Below are 24314 nucleotides of genomic sequence, written 5' to 3'. Positions count from 1 at the left end.
ATGTTGGCCCCGCCCCTAAACATGTTTGGGGGTGTGGCCTCAATTTCAGGCAAATACAAAAGTCAGTATTCATTATATGCATACATGTGTGCGTTTGCACGGTTTTAAAACACTCCAAACTGAAATGGTGGCCAACTTCCTGTTTTAAAATGACAAAAAAGTCAAAATATGTCACTTCCTGTTGGGCGTGGCCATATCGTTGCATGGACTTTATTGTGCGCCTTAGTGAGATACACAACTTTAAGAAACTCCCGAGTCTGTAGCTCAAAGTAGAGGTTGGCCCCGCCCCTAAACTTCCTGTTGGGCGTGGCCATATCGTTGTATGGACTTTATTATGCGCCTTAGTGAGATACACACCTTAAAAAAACTCCCGAGTCTGTAGCTCAAAGTATATGTTGGCCCCGGCCCTAAACGCATTTGGGGGCGTGGCCTCGTACCCGCGCTCCATCAGGGGTTAAGATTCTGCGTCTGAGTAGTGGTGGGAATCTCCAATGTGTTTACCAAGTGGCGTAAGTGTCCGACCACCGGAAGAACCCAATTTATATACCCAAATTCATTGAGCCGCCATCTTGTCAAATTACGAGATATCAAAAATTCCTTTGCAATATATTATCGTCAATGCCTTGAGGTCATGTCCACCGAATATGAAGTCAATACGATGTACGGTGTAGGACAAGTACGTTAAAGTCCGAAACAAATGCCAAAAAATTCCAAAAAGTGCCAAAAAAGTCAAAATATCTCACTTCCTGTTGGGCGTGGCCATATCGTTGTATTGGACTTTATTATGCGCCTTGGTGAGATACACATTTTAAAAAAACTCCCGAGTCTGTAGCTCAAAGTATATGTTAGCCCCACCCCTAAACGCGTTTGGGGGCGTGGCGTCGCCTCCCTGTTCCATCAGGGGTTAATATTCGGCACCTGAGTAGCGGTGGCTATCTCCGATTTGTGTACCAAGTGGCGTAAGTGTCCGAGCACCGGAAGTACCCGAAAAATGGCCCAACGTGGCTAAATACCAAGGGAGAATAATAATAATAATAATCCTTAGGAAAACAATAGGGCTTCGCACCGAGAGGGCGAAGGGCCACCGCGTGGCCCTTGCACTTCGGTGCTCGGGCCCTAATAATAATCCGAGCAAGAACAATAGGGCCTCGCGCCTTCGGTGCTCGGGCCCTAATAATATAATAATAAAGGGAAACAAACTCACTTTATAGTGAAAGCAAAGCATTTAAACAATTATGTGTTTAGCTTACTGTCTGGGATGGAGATGGGAATGCTTCCATCTCTTGCTGCAACTGCTGATGTGTCTGGCTCTGTGACTACAGCTTTCAGCATTCTCTCAATTAGATCATCTTCCCGCTTGATCCACTCCTCTTCTGTGAGAGTCTTTTGAAAACGTAACAATTTTGATTGCTTTTCTTCAGGAGCAAATGGTTTTCCTCTGTTTCTAACCATTAGCTCATCCACCTTCTCCAACAGCTTGCTGACTTGAGACGTAAAGTCGTCTTCATAGAAGCTGAGAGCATGATACCTGTAGCCACATTTCTCCACAAGCAAACGAAGATCTCCGCCTTCACTCACAATGAACTCTTCAACTGATTTCTCACCAAGCCAATCTCTCCAAGTGAACAGAAGTATGGTGTGTTTCCATACATTCTGACCAATCCTGGCCATGTGCTTTAATGTGGCTTCTCTGTCTTCCTGTGTGAATGACTCGTCTGCAGGGATGACCAACAGGAAAGCATGTGGACCAGGTGAGAACATGGACACACCGCGGGCAATCTCCTGTTCCACCAAAACGGATGCATCATCAGGTGCTGTACTCCAGCTTGGTGTGTTTACCACTGACACGTTCTTGTTAAAAACTTGGGCTTGACATAAAACACTCTTGGGGATCTGTTGAGATCCTTTGAATATCTGTAAAGGGATTACAAGTCGACAATATCACATCAGAATTAGAAGTTGATGGTGATGGTGAGGATGCTGTGTGTGGGTGTGGGAGGGAGAGGGAGAGGAAGTGAGTGTGTGTATGTGTGAATATCCTGACATTCCCCAATGAGCTCTATGATCCCCATGCATGCAAAAGTGGATGTCTGTTCCTGTCCTGTATCATTTGAAAGAAGTATAAACTTTCCCATCATGTAGGCCTATGGCACTTGCTTTTATACTCAAACATGACTGAGACAATGGGTTGTGAATTCATAATAACAGGTCGCATTACATCTGACCCACACTTCACTCTTCAATATACTCCGTAGATTTCCATGCCACGTTTTGGGGCTAACTCTCCAGTTTAATTCTAACTCACAAGAAATAAAACCCCATTAATTTTCAATGGGGGTTCATTTCTGGTGAGTGATAATTTAACTGGTGAGTTAGCACCTAAACCTGGCATGGAAAGCTACGGGGTATATTGAAGAGTGAAGTGTGGGTCACCAGATCAAACAAACAAAAACAGCTGACAGCAAAGCATCAAGGATATCTGGACTTCCATAACGCCCATGCAATGCCTCTGCCATTGACTTAAATGTTTAACTCATCATGGCAGTGATTAAGACAAAGACAGTCCTAACTAAGTATTGTACATCGACATGTTATGTAGAAAGTAGAAAATTTCAACTGATTTGATGTGACCCAAATTTCTGTATTATTTCCGAGGAAAATTGAGATTTTTATCACAATATCCTAATAATGTGAATTCCTTTTTTGGAGCTGGAAGGCCAAAATAAGTAGAAATTAACAAATTATTAATGATTGGAATAGTTTAAAATGTGCATCTCTACAAGCCATGAAAGTTAAACATTATTGATGGAATTGTGGAAATAAATAAACTTTTCCATGATATTCTAATATGGCCAGTCCCTGTATATGAGTGATTCGACAATTAGACTGCCCTTTTGGCAAAGTAAAAAAAGGACTAACATGTACATTATCAGTACTTTTTAAAAAGATAAATGACCTAGATGTTTCCATAGTGTATACCTTTAAGTTTTCAAACAATTGCATAGCTTAGGGTGGGTTGCACCAACGTGGTTTAAATTTTAATCTGCATTTAATCTAAGTTTAATTTTTAGTTATGTTGCACCAAAGTTAAACCCAGTTTAAACTTAGCTTCCAGTAATCTCTGGTTAAATCTAATCCATGGCTAAACTCAGATTTAATACCCCACTTAAACTGAGATTAATTTTGAGTCTGTTGCACCAGTGATTTTAACCCAAGGATAAACCTGCATTGCCTGATTAATTTAAGCCACCCCTGGAGGAGGTTTAAATGCGTTATTCGGACAACATGGCTGCTGTTATTCGTCTGCTTGAGTTACAAGATAGAGTTCCACGCATAAATATTCAACATAGGCTAAACCCTGTTGAATTCTACAGCAATAGTGAGTTTCAGATTCACAAAATAGGCCCTAATAGTCTGTTGTGGCACCCATTCTCCAGATTCTCGTTGCTTATCGCCACATGTTGTTTCCAGATGATGGATGGTGAACTATTTGGTGTCTACAAGTCCAGTCAGGTCCCCTGAATATAACTTAACTGGCCTATTGCAAATAGATAATGACATAAATAAGCAAATATGATTTGATTTATTCATTTGCATTGAATGATGCCACTCAAAAGTTCTTCAAGTGAGTTGTTATGAGCTCAATGGCTTTCCCATGCTCTGCAGCCTTTCTTTTTGCATTAAAATAACCTCCTTCTTCAGTCATCTGAGCAGAAAGACAGAAATTGATGAGCCATAGCCATAACAAATAATTCCATTCACCAATTATTTTCCAAAATATGACGAACAAAACGGTAGAATTAAGTAGGCTTTAAAAAACGTGTCATCTGAAGATAGTAAGGATATGTCTTTAAAAGGATAATCAACTGCTGTCATTGTAGATGGTCCGGCGACTGTCACTTCTGTCATAGGGTGCATCCCAATATGCCACCTTGCCTCCTCCACTTGTGCTTGTCTCCTCGCCCCGCCTCCTGGCCCCTCCTCCGTGGAGAAAACGATAAAGTTTCCCAGCTGTCAGCCTAGCCACAACAACTTTTGAGGGACTGTTTTTCATTCACCATAACAATTGCCAACGAGAAAAAGTCTCTACAATTGAGCTTTTGCAAGATATTGAAATATAATGCTGTTGTCAGTGATGTCATCATGACAAGAAGCGAGTGGAGGAGGCAAGTGGAGGAGGCAAGGTCACAGATTAATACCTCGTTCAAAAATTCGAGAATCCCCAGAAAGCCGACCTAAAACCTCGGGAAAGTGGGAGTGAACATTTGGTGACGCAATGTCAGATCGATAATTATCTAGGTTGATCTCTGGCGGAAGTATAGAACAACGAGTTCCCGAGCTTGTGTTTTGTGTGACGACACACGCATCATCAACATGGCGCCCATGCATGCAACTGACATGTAAACAGTATCATAAAAGCTAAAATATCGTCTTGTAATCACTATCAACAACACCAGTTGATGTCATTCAATTGCAGATGCATATATGACAGCAATGCTGGTCTCTGACTGTTTAATTTGGCTTACTTCAGCTAAAATGATATGTCGTGGGTGTGGAGGCTCAAGTGGAGGTCAAAAAAAAAGAAAAGAGAACCAAAACAAAACACGCATGATTTCCGATTGTTCCGGGATCAGTGGCGTTCATGTGCCAAAGTCCAGAACTTGGCTGTCACGTGAGCAGTGTCGTCAGCTGTCTCGAGAGGTCCCGAGCCCGTGAAGGCGACATAACTGCACTCATGGTCGGACCCAAACAGTGACGTCACGTCTGTGAACAAACTTCATGCAAGCGGGACGGTGGAGTCAGAAGTGCTAGGTAGTACCACTACAACTACCGAGATGTTCATTTCTATTGATGCAGTGTAAATAAAATAAACAAAACAGAATCGCCATTGGATTATGTGGAATGTGTGTTCTGTATGCCCTTTTGAGTAAGTCATTACCTTAGTAACAAGAGACCACTTTGTGAACAGGATTCGCTTAGCCTACAGTAAAACTAGCCTTGCTGCAGCTTGTTCTTAACGAAACGGAGTTTAAATTAATGTTTTGCCAAGTTGTTACAATGGTTATACATTCATGAAATGAATCATGCATTGCCATTTCGTTTAAAATCAGTGGTAAACATTTAATACGAAGTGTTATGTTGGAATATGACATGTTATTGGTGGACACAAGGTGGACATGAGTCCAACTCCAATGACGTTTTGTAGTAGACTGTAAAGCGAAGTCAGCATCTACGAAGCATGTTCGTTGTTTGTAGCCTAGCCTACATCAATGACGAATTACTTTTACATTTTGGGCATTAACTGTGGTGCTACCACTTGACGTCTGGTGCTGAAAAACGTCATTGATGTAGCCTACAGACATATAGGTGGATACTTGGTGACGTTAGCAAAGCAGCAAAGTTAGCAACTTTTCTCCTGTCCAGAGCATCAAAGGGGTTGGAGAGGGAGAGCTGCTTCGGGATTAATATTAATATACCTTCGCCGTCAGCGGGTCAATGTTTTCTTTGTACAGTCCCACTATGCCGCCTGTCTTGTGTTTCCATTGCGATCTACCGGTATCTTAACTTTGATACAATGTAACGGCCGCTACGCATGCAATGTTTACAAAATGTCAAACAGGCCGAATTCCATACCACTGAACGTGAACGTCTATCCCCGCCTCCTACAACTCAATGTGTGATCGTTTGTTTGTTAAATATTCAATAATAAATGTACGTTTTTAGGCACACATTTGACCTACCCATCAATGGTGGCTGATGAACATATTTAAATCTACTTTAATCCTTGATTAAACCAGTTTAGGTAATCCAGGTTTAAATTTAAGATGTGCAACACATCTCAGATTAATTTAAACCCTGTTTAAACATGGATTAACTAAACTCAGTTTAGGCCTAAACTAGGTTTAAGTTAAGCCATGTTGGTGCAACCCACCCTTAGTCTTAAATCGTTTGTTAAATATTTTAATGGAAACTATTTATTATACTATTACTATACTTTGCTTGAATATTTTGTCATATATCAACAGTGTATAAAAATACTACACAGTAAAAAAAAAAAAAAAACACAAGTTTGAAAGTGCTTATGTCCATTACCAATAATGTTGTCATCAATCTGTGCAATTGATATGGAAAATGTGATTCTTGAGCTTCATAAGTAGGATTTGACACTTTTTTCATTATAAATTCCTGTAACGTCTGATTTGAATTTAGTCACCCTCCTTACACAAGACTTCCCTCTCCAGAGATAAACCCTACTATCTGTTCTCAGGATTTCCCCAACACATAAGAGATCAATAGCACAATAACCCTTTCAAAACAGTCAACTGTGTTATGGTCAACAGTGCAGGGGAACAAGTCGGCACTTTTTAAGGAGAAAAAAAACAGAGCAGACAAACCCATCTCCCTAAAACATTAAATATATTGTTTGTTTGTCTATCAATATGGAGATAAATTGGCAAAAACATACTCTTCCTCAACTGTCATAGCTGATGCGTAACACAATTGACGGTGACACAGCTTGATATTTCAGCCATTTTCAGGGTGTTGTGCTAACTGAAGACATCAGAACTTCCACCAAAACACCTTAATCATGTCTTTGTACGCTTTATCTACTTTTGATTTCTAATTGAGGTTCTTATGATTCAGTTGATTACACAGTTGATGGGCAATTGTCCCTCTCTAAGAACATAAAAAAATAATGGATTAAATTATGGAAGAGGTGAACTCAAAATTTACCAAACAGTCTTCACATCACCACCCAAAGAGGTAATGACATTTTATGGCGTTGTCTTAGGGGGTTTCAGTGTGTGCATGACACGGGTAACACTGTTTTCTTAGATGCACACAAAATGGCCAATTTATTGCATAATTGAAAGCACAACAGACTTTTAACAGTTTGTTTTTTACATGCTAATATGAAGACTGAATCTGACATTTGGAAAACAGGACGGCATGAAAACGTCCAAAAACCAGTATTAATTATTCATTCTTGCAGAGGAAAATAATGTTATATCTTCACTTTCTGTATTACATGAAAGATAAATGTGTGCTAAACATCATTGGTTGCCATTAATAGTTAGTGGAATTGGCAAATAAAGCCCATGGACTTAAAATGGCACTGTAATTGTAGAATGACCCATATACCTGTGTGTGTGTGTGTGTGTGTGTGTGTGTGTGTGTGTGTGTGTGTGTGTGTGTGTGTGTGTGTGTGTGTGTGTGTGTGTGTGTGTGTGTGTGTGTGTGTGGACATAATCAAGCCAACATCACAAGCAAATACAAAGTGCACAGAAGATATACAGAACAACAAGTGCAGTTGCTTAGAGGGGTTAGTTTTTTTATTATTATTTTTTATAAAGAGTAAATAACGAGTACACACACACACAAACACACACACACAAACTAAACTAAACTAAACATCATGTCAAGAGTCTGCCCTGGGGCAAGGCCAGCTCAAGCATTAGTCTAGTAGATTATCTCGAAAGAGGAAGGTCTTTAGTTGTTTCTAGTTGTTTCTTATATATATATATATATATATATATATATATATATATATATATGTACAGCAGTTAGCAGTTACCTTGGTAATGCCCGTCAAAAATGCTGGTCCCATGAGAGCATTGCTAAGTCCGCATTTCAATGAATCTCTCCCACCAGTAAGAAGAAGTGTTTGCTTTGAGAAATGATGTTTCTGACCTTAAAAAAAAGCAACAACAACAATGTAGAACTTCAACACTTTTTTAGGATCTGCAGTGGGTATGTCACAATGATGTATATTTTGTCAGTGTGCATTGAGCAAAATTAACACATATTATTTATTAGTAAAGAGTTAAGTGGAAGCCCAATGAAGTGAACCCTGGAAAATGTTAAAGAATGATGTTTAAGAACGCAGAGGATGCACACACATCACAGTAGCACAGGTGCTGGACAAAATAAAATAAAATAATAATAAATTTATTGCCACAAGAATCATGTTTACCACATGCATTTCATTCATGTCTTTGTTTTAAATCAAGTAGTTGACTTGCCGAAGCAACACCATCAAAAATGCCAGTTAAAGGAAAAAACTAGTAAGTAACTAGAAACTATTAGCTAGTAACTAGTAACTACTTGTAGTAAAAAAAGGCTAGTAAAGTGGCTTGTGGACAAATTACAGGGTTTCGAGTTTTTCTCATGGATATCCGTGACCCGAAAATGAGGCGTACATCAGCCGTACAACTATGGGCAGGCATAAACCCTAGTGGGCAACGCCTTTTTTCGAAATGACATAAAGTGTAAGCTCTTCCTAATTCACTAGCTCAGGACATACAGAGGCGATGCACTTGGAAGCGTAGCATGTCTATGTAACCTCAGTTTTTCAAAGGGAGCGAGTGAAAACGTTCTTTAGTGGAAGTTGATCTATAAATATGTCTGACAAACACAAGAAACGAATTAGGCCAACTTAATCATTCTTACCTTTGTGCAGTTCCTTTAGAGTTGCTCTGACTTTTTCAGTTTTCCATCTGAGCTTTTCAACGTTTTCCTCGTTTACAATCGTCTTCTCTGCAGTTACCCTGACTTCATCTCTATCCATCTCATAACAACTGCCATGGTTTCTGGCAACCAGCTCATCTATCTTCTCAAACAGCTCATCCACTTGGTGTTTATCCTCTCTGTTCTTATTATTGAAGACATGATATCTATTTCCACACTTTACAATGAGCGTCTGGAGATATTCCCCTTCAGTTTCGATGTGTTCTTCGATTATGGTATCTCCAAGCCAATCTCCTCTACCAAAGAGAATGATTGTGTAATCCCACACATCCTCGCCTAAGAGCAGCATGTGTTCCATCAAAGCTTGGTGGAAAACCTTGTTATATGCTGATGCAACAGGAATTGTGAGAAGAATAACATGTGGTCCAGGAGGACAAAGGGACAGACCACATTTCATTTCCAGTTTGTCCATTGTGGTTGTAGCAGATAAAGGATTGATGAAATACCATCCAGGTGTATCAACCACTGTGATATGTCTTCCTGCAACAATGCCTTGTTGGATTGAACTCCGGACTGTTCTCTTACTCCCTTCAACAAATGCTTTTCTTCCTAGGATGGTATTCCCTGATGAACTTCTTGTTCCATACTGTGGTCCGACAACCACAATTCTTCTCTCTTTCAAGTAGTCAGGCTGATCTCTGTTTGTAGAATCTATGTTAAAAACGAAATGAAGTAAATGCTTTTGCAACATATTTTCTCTACATGATATAATGTCCAAAAAGTAAATAAAAATGTAGGCTATTTAAAAGTGAGATCATTAGTACTCACTCTTCTTTTACCCTATCTGAATACTTTATCAGAAAATCAAGATACTAAATTGAAAACAAGACAGCTTTTGCCATTACCACTTCTTTGCGACTCCAGGTGTCTTGCCATTCGTGATTTCACTTTCTTGATCCTTTTCTCAGCTCCCTCTTTAACTGTCTGCCTCCACTGTTCCCAGATGAATGGATTCTCAACAGATTCAAAGCAGTGCCCTTGGTTTAATTCAACCATCTCATCTATTTTGTTTAACAATCTTAGAACTTGATACTCATCATCTCTGTTTTTATTGTCAAGGATATGGTACCTATTCTGACATTTCCCAATGACCCACTGCAAGCCTGACCAATCTTTAAGGTGACTTGTGAAAGCATCATAGTTGGAAGGGCCATTGGAGGTTAACAACACAAGTGTGTATTTCCAGATATCCCCAAGGACTCTGATGTGCTCTTCCAAAGAAAGTCTGTAATCACAAGGGAAGATCATGTCTACTGGAATGACAAGGAGAAAGGCATGTGGTCCCGGATGGCATAATGCGGTTCCATTTGACAACTCCATTTGGTCACGTTTTGGGGTGTGCTCAAGAGAATAATGCCACCACCAGCCAGGTGTATCAACCACAGTCATGTGTCTCCCAAATCGATGCCCCTCACTCTTAACTGATATTGCGGTTCGCTTTCGAACGGGGCTGTCATCTCTCCCTAGGATTGTGTTTGCTGAGGAAGTCTTTCCACTAGCCTCTATATTCCCTAACTCTCTACCCCCTAGCAGCACAATCCGCAGAGTTGAGGGGTGATGTCCTGCAAGAGAGATAGTTTTGTGTATTAGTTCTTGACCCAATAAATTGTGATACCAATGAAATGATGTACAGGATACACCGCCTCGGCTATATGAGTAAAACCGTCATTACCATGACCAGGAGGATCCACACTCGTCATAGTTCCTGATGGTGTATTAGACGTTCACAATTTTTTTCCTTTTGCTGAGACTTTATACTGATATAAACTCATCTATGGACAGACAACAACAGACAAACTTCAAAATGTGGAATTTGAATAATATGGTGTGTTACATACATACGCCACCGCCTATTAGCATTGGCACCCTTGAAGTTAAAGCACGTAATGAGAAATATCTCCAGACAACAAATAATGAGGTCAAACATGATTTTTATTAAATATAGGTTGTAGTTGATAGCCTACAAAAAAATGATGATGATCAACAACATTAAAAACTAAACTATGAGAGGGAAAAAACTGAAAAATTAAAGCTCCCAGAGTTACTGGTATTGGCACCCTTTACTGGATATCACTGTGGAATAGGGTGACCAGATTTGGATTTGTAAAAAGGAGGACACTTTTTTTTTTGAGGAGGGGGGGGGGGGTCATCGGTGTATCTGTGTATCTACAGGTATGAAAGTATATATGGGTATGAGGTATGATAGTAGGCCTATAAAGTATCAACACATCCAAAATGGTCATTTGTTTAAAAGCCACTCGAACTTTTTGGCATGCACATTCATTTGTCTACCATAAATGACAATTAAAATCTCTTCAGTTACGCCTATAGGCCTATCACATAATTTGTGTGATCATATGATGCACAGCCTTTGTTACAATCCTAGATAGTAGGCCTAACACCTATATTGGAGTAGCTAAACGGCATAACAATGCAGCTCAATTTCATAGGCCTATTCTAATTTCTGCATTAGGTTTTTAAAAATAGATTCACCATCATGCAGGCCCAGCTCAGCCATTCCCCACAAAGATGAACAGCATTAGGCTATATAACATTGGAAACTAAATATAAAACATTTGTGGTTTTCAACTGAATTGATAATGAAGTTCTATTAGGCTACATTTTAGGCTTAATATGTTTATAAGACACCTCACAATTTACCCCTCCACTGTCATCCATTAGGCCTATTTAGATAGGCTATTTATACTGTGCTCAGAGATTAGCAATGGGACACCATTAAGAGAGGAAGTGGAGTTTTACCTAGGCCTATTAATAAGATAACCCATACAGCGTTATCAATAACTGCAAAGGCAATAGACAGAAGAAGAAGCTGATGAAGAAGAAGCTCAATTTCTTAACTCAGGAATGAGTCCTTCTAGCTCCGAGAAATTGCTTTTGCAAATAACTTGGAAATGTCAGATCATGAAAGAATTTTTAGGCTAAGTCTTGTGACAAGGTGTAACAAAACTTGTACCTCCTTAAATGATGGATTTGGTGGTGTTACTAGGCATACTCCTGTGTTAGATTACCTTCATACCTGGCTTCACACGCGGGAATTTTTGTTCAACTCCACCGCGAACGTGCATTTGCGTTTCTATCGGCATTGCAGTCCGTCGAACCGGCGGACAGATGCACTTTCGCTTGTAAACATGGGGCGCACTGGCTAGTCCCCGAGGCTACTTCTTTCGGACACATGGTGCGAAGTGGCTAGATTTGACGTGACTAATTTGTGAATGGTAGAGAGAAACCTGGAGTGGAGTCAAATGGAACGGAGTGAAAATTACAGTGCAGATGAATTAGGTCTATATTTCAGGCAGTCCAACAAAATCCCGGGCATTTCTGAAATTCCCCCCGGACATTTTTTTAGGTCTCAAAAGTAGGACATGTCCGGGCAAAACCGGACGTCTGGTCACCCTACCGTGGAAGCTTAATTTGACTCAAATATGATAAATCACGAATCACCTTTGATAAATTGCTTTTATTCGACATGAATTGGCAAATGCTGGACGATGTTTGTGTTTTAAAAAGCCAACGGTTACAACTTGTTCCTCTTTCACAAACGTGAAGACAGAGGAGCTTTCTGTGGACACCAGAAATACTATTATTCGCAAAAACAATACCTCCAAATTATAAAAAAAGTCATCTCAAAATACCTAGGTATACTAATAATACTGTAAAGAACCTCCATGCATGTGGGGGTAAGGGAAAAATGTATGATAGATGTCTTTAAAAATTGGTGCAAATAGTGAAAAAACAGGTCTAACATCTACAGACCTGATGGTCATCTTTGAACCGTTTTGGGTAGTTTAAACAAGCACCACATGTTAAACACAAATCAGTGCTTCTTGGGTGAAGACCAATTTAAATGTCATTGCATTTACTAGTTACTTCTCCAAATAATTTTGTTAGTAACTGCGTTACTTCATTGGAAAAGTAGCCTAGATAGTTACCAGGAAAAGTATTTATCACATTACTTTTTTTTTTGCTTAAAATTGTCAAAGAAATTACATTTATCCTTGTTCTGTTATTTTGGCTGTAATTTTTGCTTAGACGCTCAAAGCTGTCAAAGCTCTTCATGACCAATAGGTTATATGTGTTCACAGTGTTCATAAACACTATGCTGTGAGGCGAGGCGAGGCAAGACAGTGGCAGCCAACCACGTAAGCTTATTTTCTGACCGACAGCGGATTCCACAATCAGAGATTAATTTGTGATTTTTGCCTTATGCCCCGTGTAGACAAAGCGTGAACTACACAACCTGAGCGGCGGAAGTTATTATTTCTGTATGGAGGGAAGGTGAATAACGGTAGGGACACATAGACGCGATTTTGGCCAAACGAAGCGAACTTCGTCATTCATTCCTATGAGAGAGGCGAAAGCAAGCGAACAGGAGCAAAGCGAAGCAAAATCATTGAACAAAGTTTAATGTTATGCAAATGAGGAGCGAACATAACTATTCCATTCCATTTGATTCGCCACAACGACCTGATGACGGTTGAGCTGTCAATGAATTTCGCCTCTCTTTGCTTCGCTCGCTTCGCCTGCTATGTGTCCCTACCGTTGGGCTACCAGAACAATTCGCCAGGAGCGAAGCGAACTGAGTGACCAGAGCGAATTTTGACGATTAAAATCAAGATAATCGTAAAGTGAATCGCTATGACACGGTTTTGCGGAAACCAATTGGAACTTTCATATCGACGAATGTCCCAGGCTGTCAAGACAGAGCCGTTATGTGATTAGCTGAATCGAAGAAATTAGAATATAGGGAGAAGATTCCGTCTCATTGGTTCCCATTGTAAGTCTTTCATGTTGGAAAATGTATGGAATGGAAAAGGGAGCCCATATGCTAAATACATTGCTACTGCAATTTCCAGTCACAAATCTCATCAACAAAATATTCCTGGTAAGCATTATGGCTGGTGTTTAATGATCAAATGAAACGAATATTCATCTATTATTCACATTAAATATTTTGCCTATTTCTAAAACATCAATCCAACCCTAAATAAAATTTCCGGGCATAACTTGTTGAAACGGCAACTTGAAACTGTGCCATTGGTGCGACAATATTTACAGGGCCGTGACGTCATAAGGTTGACACCCTCTTTTTGCTAGTATGGCTGGCTGCGGAAATATCATACATTTGAAGGACCCATCATAAACGAACCAAAGATACAAACATCGACATGTCGAAAGAACACACCTCAAACATTATGTGGAAAAACTCACGTTGAATATAAGCCTCACAAATAAGCCTAGTAGACTTTTCTGTGATGATGCACCACCATATGCCATATTGGAAATAATATGCCATATTCGGCACAAGATCGACGGGCACAGCACCGCGCTCCTAGGCTACACGTAGGCTACACGCTGATTATTATTAAGATATTATAAATCATATGACACAATAGTGTTGGCTGTATGTGCTGTGGTAATCTGGAAAATATGGGAGCATGTTAAGGTGCCAGCTGCCGGTTTCGCAGATTATGGATGTGACATTCCGCGCTGTCTTTGACAGGTTGAAACCGAAGTGGCTCTTTGAAACCCAGCCACCGGTACTTTAAAATTGTGTAATGTGGTAATAGCCTATTATGGTTTAAATGCAATCTTATTTAAAAATGGCGTTATATCAATTATTATGCCGTCAACTTACCGATCAACCATTGATATTTCTTTTGTTTATGGCAACGGTTGACAAGGGGGGACGATGCTTTGCCTTGACGCAGGCATGACTCAAAATTCACAGGAGCGGGGTCGCGCGTGAAAGGTGGTAAATGCTATATTTTGCGATAATTACGCGATTGGGCTACTCGAAATATGCAGCATCACAAAAATATGCGACATAATATTGACCCTACCTGAAAAAAAAACTGGAAGGAAGGATAGTCTAGCTTACATTATGTCATTAGTCGTACAAATCAATATAGACCCACTCTAAATTAAATAAACTAAAAGAAACAAACTTAGAAATCCCCAAAATACTCAGGCTGAATACGCTGAACAGCCTACCTCCAAAATATTGTTACCTTCACCAGCTCGGGACCTCTCGAGACAGCTGACGACACTGCTCACATGACAATCGAGTTCTGGAGTTTGGCGCATGAACGCCACTGATCCCGGAACAATCGGGATTCATGCGTGTTTTGTTTTGGTTCTCTTTTCTTTTTTTCACCTCACCTTGAGCCTCCACACCCACGACACATAATTTTAGCTGAAGTAAGCTAAATTAAACAGCCAGAGACCAGCATTACTGACATATGTGCATCTGCAATTGAATGACATTGACTGGTGTTGTTGATAGTGATTACAAGATGATATTTTAGCATTTATGATACTGTTTACATGTCAGTTGCATGCATGGGCGCCATGTTGATGATGCGTGTGTCGTCACACAAAACACAAGCTCGGGAACTCGTTCTTCTATACTTCCGCCAGAGATCAACCTCGATAATTATCAATCTGACATTGCGTCACCAAATGTTCACTCCCACTTTCCCGAGGTTTTAGGTCGGCTTTCTGGGGATTCTCGATTTTTTGAACGAGCCATATGAATGAAATACGACTCAAAAGCAACACGACTTGGGAAAGGAAGGGCTTCCACATAGGAGGTCAATGACGCAGAGCAGTGAAAGCCGAGAGGAAGCTGCAAGGCTGATCCCCCTTCTAACTCCCAGGAAGCACACCAACATCGCCACATGGAACGTCAGGACTATGTATGAAACGGGGAAGACAGCACAGGTCGCACACAGAGATGAGAAATTACAACATCTCTCTCCTGGGGCTATGTGAGACAAGGTGGCTACAGGCAGGACAGCTGCGACTAACATCAGGAGAGATGGTGTTATATTCTGGCCACACCGAAGATGGCGCACCGCACACGGAAGGGGTGGCCCTGATGCTGGCCCCACAGGCACAGCGTTCTCTCATTGGATGGGAACCAGTAAACCCACGAATTATCACCGCCACATTTGCCACCAAGAAGAACAACATCAATTTGAGCATCATCCAATGTTATGCCCCAACAAACGATGCTGAAGAGGAGAGGAAAGACGAATTCTACGATCAACTACAGTATGTGCTAGCCAGACAGAAAGCAAAGGATATCACCATTCTCATGGGCGACTTCAATGCCAAGATTGGAGCCGACAACACGGGCTATGAAGACATCATGGGAGCACAGGGATTGGGGCAGATGAATGAAAACGGAGAGCGCTTAGCAGACCTGTGCTCACTCAACCAAATGGTAATCGGAGGCAGCATCTTCCCCCACAAAAGGATCCACAAAGCCACTTGGAGATCCCCAGATCACATCACAGAGAACCAAATAGATCATATCTGCATCTGTAGAAAGTTCCGAAGATCATGCCAAGATGTGCGGGTAAAAAGAGGTGCGGATGTAGCATCAGATCATCACCTCTTGATAATGAGTGCAAAGCATCGACTGAAGAAGCACTCCACAACCACCAGCGGAAGAATGCGATACAACGTTGGGCTTCTCAAGAATAAAGAAGTGCAGACAAAATTCCAGATCAACCTTTCGAACAGATACCATCAGCTACAGATACTGGAAGAAGACCTTGACACTGACATGGAGACAAGATGGCAACACACAAAGAAGTTGTGGAAGGACACATGTGAAGAAGTGCTGGGGAAAAAGGAGACAAAACACAAAGAATGGCTATCCATGGAGACACATCAGAAGCTGAAAGAAAGGAAGGAGAAGAAAGACAAATTGAACACGAGTACCACAAGACTGGCGAAAGCAAGGGCACAGAAGAACTACACAAACGCCAATAAAGAGGTGAAGAGAAGCATCAGAAAGGACAAACGAGATCATATAGACAATCTGGCCAAACAAGCGGAAATGGCTGCAGGTCAAGGCAACCTGAGAGACCTCTATATGATAACTAAAAAGTTAGCAGGCAAATTCCAACAGACTGACAAGCCAGTGAAGGACAAGGATGGAAAACCACTCACAACAAATGAAGATCAGCGAAGACGTTGGGCAGAACACTTCAGTGAGATACTGAACCAACCTATCCCAGCAGAGCCACCAGATATTCCACCAGCGGAGGCAGTACTACCAATTAGCTCATGTAAGCCCAGCAAAGCAGAGATCATGAAAGCGATCACTTCCATGAAGGATGGGAAAGCTGCAGGACCAGATGGAATACCAGCAGAAGCTATCAAAGCTGACCTAAAGACTGCTGTCGATATGCTGCACAGCCTTTTTTCAAAGATCTGGGAGGAAGAGACAATCCCAGAAGACTGGAGAGAGGGAACCCTCATCAAGATCCCAAAAAAGGGTGATCTCACCAGCTGCAACAACTACAGAGGAATAACCCTGCTTTCAGTCCCAGGAAAAATTCTCAACCGCATACTACTGGACAGGATGAGCAAAGCTGTGGACCCTTTCCTGAGAGACCAGCAAGCCGGATTCCGAAGCAACAGATCCTGCACAGACCAGATCTGCACTCTCCGCATCATTGTGGAACAATCTATTGAATGGAACTCTTCCCTATATGTAAATTTCGTAGACTATGAAAAAGCCTTCGACAGTGTGGACAGGGAGACACTGTGGAAACTACTGCGGCACTACGGGATTCCAGAGAAAATCATCAGCCTGATTCAGAAAACCTACCAAGGAATGACATGCAAGGTGCTACATGCAGGCCAAGTGTCGGACAGTTTTGAGGTCAGGACCAGAGTGCGGCAAGGATGCCTCCTATCACCCTTCATGTTCCTATTAGTTATTGACTGGATCATGAAGAACACAACATCAGGAAAGAAAAACGGTATTCAGTGGACCCTGTGGACGCAACTGGATGACTTAGACTTCGCAGACGACCTGGCGCTCCTCTCGCACAACCACAGGCAGATGCAGGAAAAGACCAACGAATTGGTCAAGACATCTCTAGGCGTAGGGCTAAGGATAAACAGGAAGAAGACCAACATAATGAAGTTTAATAACTTGACCAACAATCCAATAGTAATAGAAGAGGAAATTATCCAGGAAGTAAACTCCTTCACCTACTTGGGCAGCATCGTGGATAAACAGGGTGGCACCGACAAAGATGTAACAGCAAGAATTGGAAAAGCAAGAGCAGCCTTCATCATCCTGAAGAGCATCTGGTCCTCCAAGGAGATATCTATGACAACCAAAGTCCGGATCTTCAATTCAAACATAACATCCGTCCTTCTCTACGGCTCTGAAACGTGGAAGATGACAAAGAAGACTGTACAAAGGTTACAAACGTTTATTAACAGTTGTCTGCAGAGGATTTTCAGGATTTGGTGGCCAAACAAAATCAGCAACGAGGAACTCTGGAGGAAAGGGAATCAGGAGCCAGTGGAGAAACAAATACTAAGGAGAAAGTGGGGTTGGGTTGGGCACACCCTTAGGAAACCAGCAACTACCATCACACGGCAAGCCTTGACGTGGAACCCACAGGGAAAGAGGAAGAGGGGACGGCCTAAAAACACCTGGAGGCGGGACTCTGAGGCGGAGCTGAAGAGGTTGGGAACCAGCTGGGGAGAGGCGGAAAGGACAGCCCAAAACCGTGCTGCATGGAGAGGAGTCATTGATGGCCTATGCTCCATTGGGAGCGATGGGCCTAAGTAAGTAAGTAATATGAATGAAATGTTACGTCACAGGAAGCCAATCGCGGAGGACAGGTCGACACTTCAGTAAGCTAGGCCTATATTGCATTATTATTAGGCCTATTATTATTATTATTATTTATTATTATTATTATTATTTAAATGTCCGATCTGGAAAGCCAGATTTCTGAGAGAAGCCAGACTGGCAGTTACTCAGACACAAGTTCTGACGACAATGCAGGCCTAGATGCCTATCAAGATGAGCCGTTAGCCCTACCAGGGGAAAACGAGCTTCACCAACAAGAGGTTGACGAGGATGGCATTTCAGCCGTGACCTTGGATGCACGGCTGGAAGGGAAAATCCCCCTCAATGAATGGTGAGAAATTCTATTGTTTTTTTCCATTTCATTTTGGCATCTATTTTAGCTGTAAGATGGAGAGTGATCTTGTAGTATATCAAAGACTTATTTTATTCATTCAGTTTTGTTGTGTTACTAGGTGCAAGTGTAGAACTGACTTGCTGGAAAATGCAAGGGAGTACAGGTGTTGCTGGGAAGTTGGGCCAGCCATGGCCAAACTTACATTGGATGGCAGCACTGAGCCATCCTGTGTTACACAACATCAGGACTATAAAGACCTGACCAAGAGGGTGGTGCTGGAGCAAGTTGGTCCGGTGCTACGGGACAAGCAGGGTCGCCCTTACCGTCGACGAGCTGGACAGCATATCAAGATGTAAGATTATCTTTGTAATTAATTACACTTTCATTCTTTATTCAGCCAGAAGAATTCTTACAATACATCTCTAGGTCTCTAGGCTGAACTCGACCCGTTATACTTTACCTTAGGCCTGCACTTAACCTTGAAAAAATTGAACATTTATTTACAAAACATTTCAAATTGTATTTATTATGTATTCACAAAATGTTTCAACCGTTACAGGTATCTTAGAGCAGTGGCCTACAGGTGGGTTGTTCGATGGATGTGTGGCTACCTCGGCTGGGAACATACACGACCTCTGTCAGCATGCGTCTACCACAGGCTGAGAACTGATTACAGTGATGGTCAAACCAGGGGCTACAAATCCTCTATGGAAAGCTAATTCTAATAAAATACTATAACTTCATATGTTTTTAGTGTCATTTTTGGGAACATGACCAATAATGGATTTAACCGACTAAGAAAGTATACTCAGACTAGACATAGTAGACTTATACTAAGTCTTGTTGTAATTACATCTGAATACAAGTTATTATAGCTAACATTACAAATGGCTGACAAATGCAGACAACAAAATATTACAAATGACTGATTAAGTTAAAAGTTAAAATTGAGAACACGCTTAGAAATACAGAAAAGTAGGCCACTTTGAGGCAGGGTATGAACACATGTACAGGCTTCTGAAATGAAGACAAAACACTCAAATTTAACACAGAAAGACAAGGAATAGCACAATAGCAGCAAAGCTGGATCTAACTATTTGGGGCAAGCCCCTCTGCGATGGCCTTTCATTGGTTTCTTGCACTTCTTGCAGGCTCGTGCTTTCTTAGTGCGGCTTGCTGCTGAGGTGCGACTTGCTTCTGCCACAGATTCAAGCTGTGACCTGATGTTGTCCTGCTCTTGCTCTGAATAAAAATACAGGAAAGTTATCAGTGGCTACCAGAAATGTACCTGGGAAAAGGGCAGTGCTGGCCTGACATTGTTAGCTAAACGAATTTGCTTTACAAAATGTGATATGTAGGTTAGTAATGTACCTGGTGGGTAAAGCGCTGTACGTGCTTGCTTCCTTGCTTCATAGTGATGGATGGATGATTCTTTACACCTCTTCCCTGTGAACTGGCTGCAGAGAGGTGCCGGGACCAGGGCTGTGTACTTGTCATGGGTCTCTTTTAGCTGTTCTTTTGCCGTTTCTAGCATCACATGCTTGATGTCACTGACATAGTCTGAAGAAAGTACAGAATTACCATGTAATATTTAAATCAACTTCAACTTTCAACTTCAACTTTTCAACTTTATTGTCCCCAGAAGGGGCGATTAGGTGTGCAGCACATATAGACAGCAACAACAGATACCAAAGGACAGACATAAAGTGCAGTGGTCAATAAAAGGTTAAAAGGACCATAAATATAGTTATAAAAAAGATAAAAACACATCCTGAATAAATACAATTATTTTTAAACATTCATCGATAATGACTGCTGGCCCGATCAGAAAAGAAAACAGATTGATTTCCCCCCCCTGAACCAGCTTTCTGAGCTACTGAACTGTTGTGTCTGCATGCAGCCACTAGATGGTGGTGGTGTGGGGATGTTGACTTGTTTCCATGAGCATCCTATGGTGTCACATACTGTATTGTGCATTTCCATCATTATCAGCATGGCAGTAAAAACAGATGATGGGTTGCTAAACTTTTGACTTAGACGAAAACACTAAAAATTTATTTTTTCCAAATTCTTCACCTTTAACACCAAAAACGTCTCTCCCACTGTCCTGAGAGGTGAGAGTGATTCAGTAATTAAGTATGACACCCGATCTGCGTATTTAAAGTGTTTTCAAGTGTGAAAATCTGCCCTGTGTGTGTTCAATAAAGGGTCAATCTTTCTTTGGTGCATGAAATTTATTTTTGTACATACATTTTCATTCGGGAGGGTTGTAGCTTTCATATGAGTGACTTCTGAAGCCAAGTGATTAATTGAAAGTCAGGTTATTAGCTGTTATTCCAAACAGATGGATAGGCGACAACTACTGGAGAGTAGTGTATACAATGTTAGCTATACTTACGGTATGTTGGTGGTGATGGTATATGTTTTACCACTTCTTCTCCAAGCTTGTACTTTGGGTAGGTGACCTTGTAGTACGTCCTGCCATCTTTGGTGCGTTGGGGTTGTCGCCTCAAGTTTTCATTAAAGTGCAGGACTGCTAAGATGTGCCTAAGGTTAAAGACACAGAATGCCTTTTCAAAATATGAACACACGTACACAGCTTTACAAGAGCTCACCATGAAAACTACACATTTTCTTTCTGACAAATCAAGGGAAAGAAAAGTCACCTGCAATAGCTCCCCAGCCATGAAAAGTGTGTCATTTTTGGGTGCCAGTGGTTAAGGGTAGAGTGGAAGCCCTCAAGGCAGCTGGTCTGACCCTCTGAAGATAGCCTTCTGATGTCTTCAAGTCTATCTTTCCTCAGCAGGACAGCAGACAACTTGTCATGGGCCAGGCTTCCTGTGTAACAGATTTCATGGTGATAAGATTGTGTAGAAGCTCCATTGTGTGACACAAAACAACACGAAGTCAATTTTCTGATACTCTTTGCAATTACATTTGAAATCAACCCTGTCCTACTGCAAAGGGCCACTCAGAGATTAAAGGTGCAAATAAGAAAGTTGTTTGAGCACATTTAGAAGCCTGATACAGACATTTTGCACAAACATATTACAAGACTTAGCTGTCTAACAGTAATGTGAACATGATCTTACCACTGTAAATCCACTTCCTCTCCTGTTTCAATGGTCCATGTGCACAGGTGGGAAATGCCTCATCAGGGTGGTCATCGTGTTTTCCGGCAATGTGCCTGACAATGGATTTCCATTTTGCCAATATTAATTGTCCAAACCCTTGTGAGGTAGACAGGGCACACCAATAGAGGTGCTTTTTAATGCTTTTCGACCAGTCCTTGATGACTTCACAACCTCTCTCCTTACTGGCTTTCCGCAGGTCCTTGACCAGGCTCTTACACACGTGCCACAGATCATAGAAGTGGGAAGTGTTTTTTTGTTCTTCTTTCATCCACTTGCCAATCCCTTTGTGTCTGTCTGTAATGAACGTGGAGATGTTTAACCCTTCTGCAGAGAGAAAAGCAAAGCTGCGTTTAGCCCCATGAAGTTCCATGGCATTACTGCTTCCGGACTGGCTTGATTGCAGTAATTCAAAGTGGACTAGCTTGGTAGTTGTGTTGCAGAACATGGTGTACGCTCCATATTTTGCACTATGACCCATGGAGTCGTATCGACCGTCACCACTCCAGACCAAGCCCTCCTTTCCTCTGAGTGTGCTCATCAATGCTTGCCTGTACGCCTCCCAGTGATGTAGAATTGCTGGAATGAGGAATGTTGTCTGATGGTAAAAAAAAGTTCTGGCAGCAAACATGCACAGCCCTACATGCTTGAAGAGAAGCATTGCCTTCGAAATGCTGACACCAGACATAAGAATTCCAAGGCTGAGAAGGAGGTTTCCTGCAGGGTACTTCCCAAAGATGAATGGTTGTGATCTCCAGGTGAAGCTGTCCTTGCCGCAAACTCTACAACTCTGGGTCACAATTGCCATTGTTCCATTTTTTTTAACAGTCACAGTTGGTTTCTCCATCTTGCATTGGAAGCAGAACATGGAGAATAGGGTCATCAGCATGCTGAAGAACACTATGAACTTGGGCTCCTCGAAGCAGTGTGTTCCAGGCTCAACACTGAAAAATATGACGATACAAAAAAACATAGCGTATGAATAAGTAATGCTTGAAAGTTTAACATTTTTGATGAAATTGTGGAAATTAATCAACTTTTTTTAAACTTTTTTTTTCACTTTCACCTGTAATACTTACACCTCCCCTATTTGGGTCCTAAAATACTACTGCTGGATAAATATCTAGAATAAAAACATTAAACTGTAACTTACTTCACTCTGTTGGTATGTGAGCATCCGTCATCTACGCCATCCTCATCTGACCACTGAGACTCTGCTGCTGATGACTCCTCCAGTGAATAATTTGACTCCTCTTCATCCTCTTCATCCTCCCCATCTGAAAGCTCCTCTTCCTCATCACCGTCCTCCTCTTCATCCTCAAATTCCACAAGCTCCTCTTCCTCATCACCGTCCTCACAAAAGTCAGCCTCCACAAGCTCATCCTCAACCTGGGAGAAATTAAATTGAAGTTAATACACATGCACTTTATCTGGCATCATAAGACAAAAGAATATGAGGTAGCGACAGCGCTACAACTCACAGCTTTCCCTCCGGTTCTCTTCCTCAGTCGACTGATGATTTTCTGTAGGCCGCGAACTTTCCTCTTCAGGGACTCGATGTCATCCACTTTGCTACTGTCTTGATGTTGATCCGACGCGAGTAGGCTTATGTTGTCCTCAGGACTTGGTGGGTTCCTAGACATTAAGCTCTCGCGGACAGCCTGTGTAGACACAGATTTGAGTTATCCTACATGTAGTAGTCCCCCAACTTATTCCTGCTACTCCATGTTCCCACATTAATTACTCAAATATAGGCTATATGTTCCACAACTCCATGTTCCCACATTTCAGAGTAACATGCCTTTCTCCCTGTCATGTAACAGGCATTTATTTCAATACATTCTTAGAAATGTGCATGGGAACATGGAGCAGCCGGTATATGCTGTGGGACCATTGCCTGCGTGACCAATAGGCCTACAAAATAGTGATGTGGGACCAATGGGCCAGATGCTGGTGGAAATATGCAGTTTGGCTGTTAGGAAACAGTGTGTCAAAAGTAGGCCCTACAAATACTTGTGTTTCCTTCCAACACAAGTAACTTATCTGAGTACCTGTGTACTTGTCTTATGATCAGCTAACTGCACTGGTTGGATCAGACGTGTGTGTCTCTCTTACCCTTTATATTTCAGTAGCATAACTAAAATTGTGTTTACACCCGCATCCTCCCTGCTACATACCAATCGGCTAACTAAATAGATTGACAATTGGTAAATACCAACACTCAAATACAATATCTGTCTCACCGCTGTAGGCCTACAGCAACTCTAAACCGAATCCGTTTCAGGGTCTTTATCGACACGATGTGGGATGCGAGTAGAACCTTATACTAAGCCAGACGAAACTCAAATTTTGTGTTTGGGAATGTTTCGTGCTGGCTTGTTCATTTTGAGGCTTTGGTAGACTACGTTTGTTTTGATTTTCCATCTGGCTACACATTCAGGCACAGGCTTACCACTAGGGTGCTCCAATAATGTCAAACAATGTACAATGTAACTAAATGTCACTGTCAGCACAAGAGAGAATACCGTAGTCATCCGCTATCTGGTAAAGTGACAGTCAGACTCACCTGTCTTCGCGCCCGAGCCGTACTAGCAGGGATCTCCTTCTGTACACCAGCGACGTCTATAGTCGGAATTGCTTGGGGTTTCAATCGTTTTTTAAATCCAACCAT

At 41.5% G+C, this 24314-nt stretch overlaps 2 protein-coding genes across 2 annotated transcripts; both read right to left on the bottom strand.

The window, feature by feature from the left end:
• Nucleotides 1–1233: 1233 nt before the first annotated feature.
• LOC134453882 (GTPase IMAP family member 8-like) lies at nt 1234–10229 on the bottom strand. Its single transcript, XM_063204631.1, has 4 exons — nt 10202–10229; nt 9375–10091; nt 8549–9180; nt 1234–1914 (listed from the first exon to the last, which is right to left on the bottom strand). The coding sequence occupies exons 1-4, from the start codon at nt 10227–10229 to the stop codon at nt 1234–1236; spliced, it is 2058 nt and encodes a 685-aa protein (XP_063060701.1).
• Nucleotides 10230–19428: 9199 nt separating this feature from the next.
• On the bottom strand, nt 19429–24314 carry LOC134453881 (uncharacterized). The gene is made up of 8 exons (XM_063204629.1): nt 24210–24314; nt 23125–23304; nt 22797–23032; nt 21605–22587; nt 21179–21350; nt 20911–21059; nt 19884–20072; nt 19429–19754 (listed from the first exon to the last, which is right to left on the bottom strand). The coding sequence occupies exons 1-8, from the start codon at nt 24312–24314 to the stop codon at nt 19606–19608; spliced, it is 2163 nt and encodes a 720-aa protein (XP_063060699.1). The 3' UTR covers nt 19429–19605.

Source organism: Engraulis encrasicolus, chromosome 8 (genome assembly GCF_034702125.1).
Source record: "Engraulis encrasicolus isolate BLACKSEA-1 chromosome 8, IST_EnEncr_1.0, whole genome shotgun sequence".
NCBI lineage: Eukaryota > Metazoa > Chordata > Actinopteri > Clupeiformes > Engraulidae > Engraulis > Engraulis encrasicolus.
This window is presented reverse-complemented; position numbering and strand designations above follow the sequence as displayed.

Excerpts from the sequence above, each read along its gene's own strand:
- LOC134453882 (XM_063204631.1), bottom strand. The coding sequence starts at position 10,229 with ATGACGAGTGTGGATCCTCCTGGTCATG. Across the intron at positions 10,092-10,201 it reads TGTGGATCCTCCTGGTCATG|GACATCACCCCTCAACTCTG; the intron begins GTAATGACGGTT and ends TCTCTCTTGCAG. Across the intron at positions 9,181-9,374 it reads CCTGGAGTCGCAAAGAAGTG|ATTCTACAAACAGAGATCAG; the intron begins GTAATGGCAAAA and ends TTTTTAACATAG.
- LOC134453881 (XM_063204629.1), bottom strand. The coding sequence starts at position 24,314 with ATGGTTGGATTTAAAAAACGATTGAAACCCCAAGCAATTCCGACTATA. Across the intron at positions 22,588-22,796 it reads TCACATACCAACAGAGTGAA|TGTTGAGCCTGGAACACACT; the intron begins GTAAGTTACAGT and ends CATATTTTTCAG. Across the intron at positions 19,755-19,883 it reads TACAGCGCTTTACCCACCAG|AGCAAGAGCAGGACAACATC; the intron begins GTACATTACTAA and ends ATTTTTATTCAG.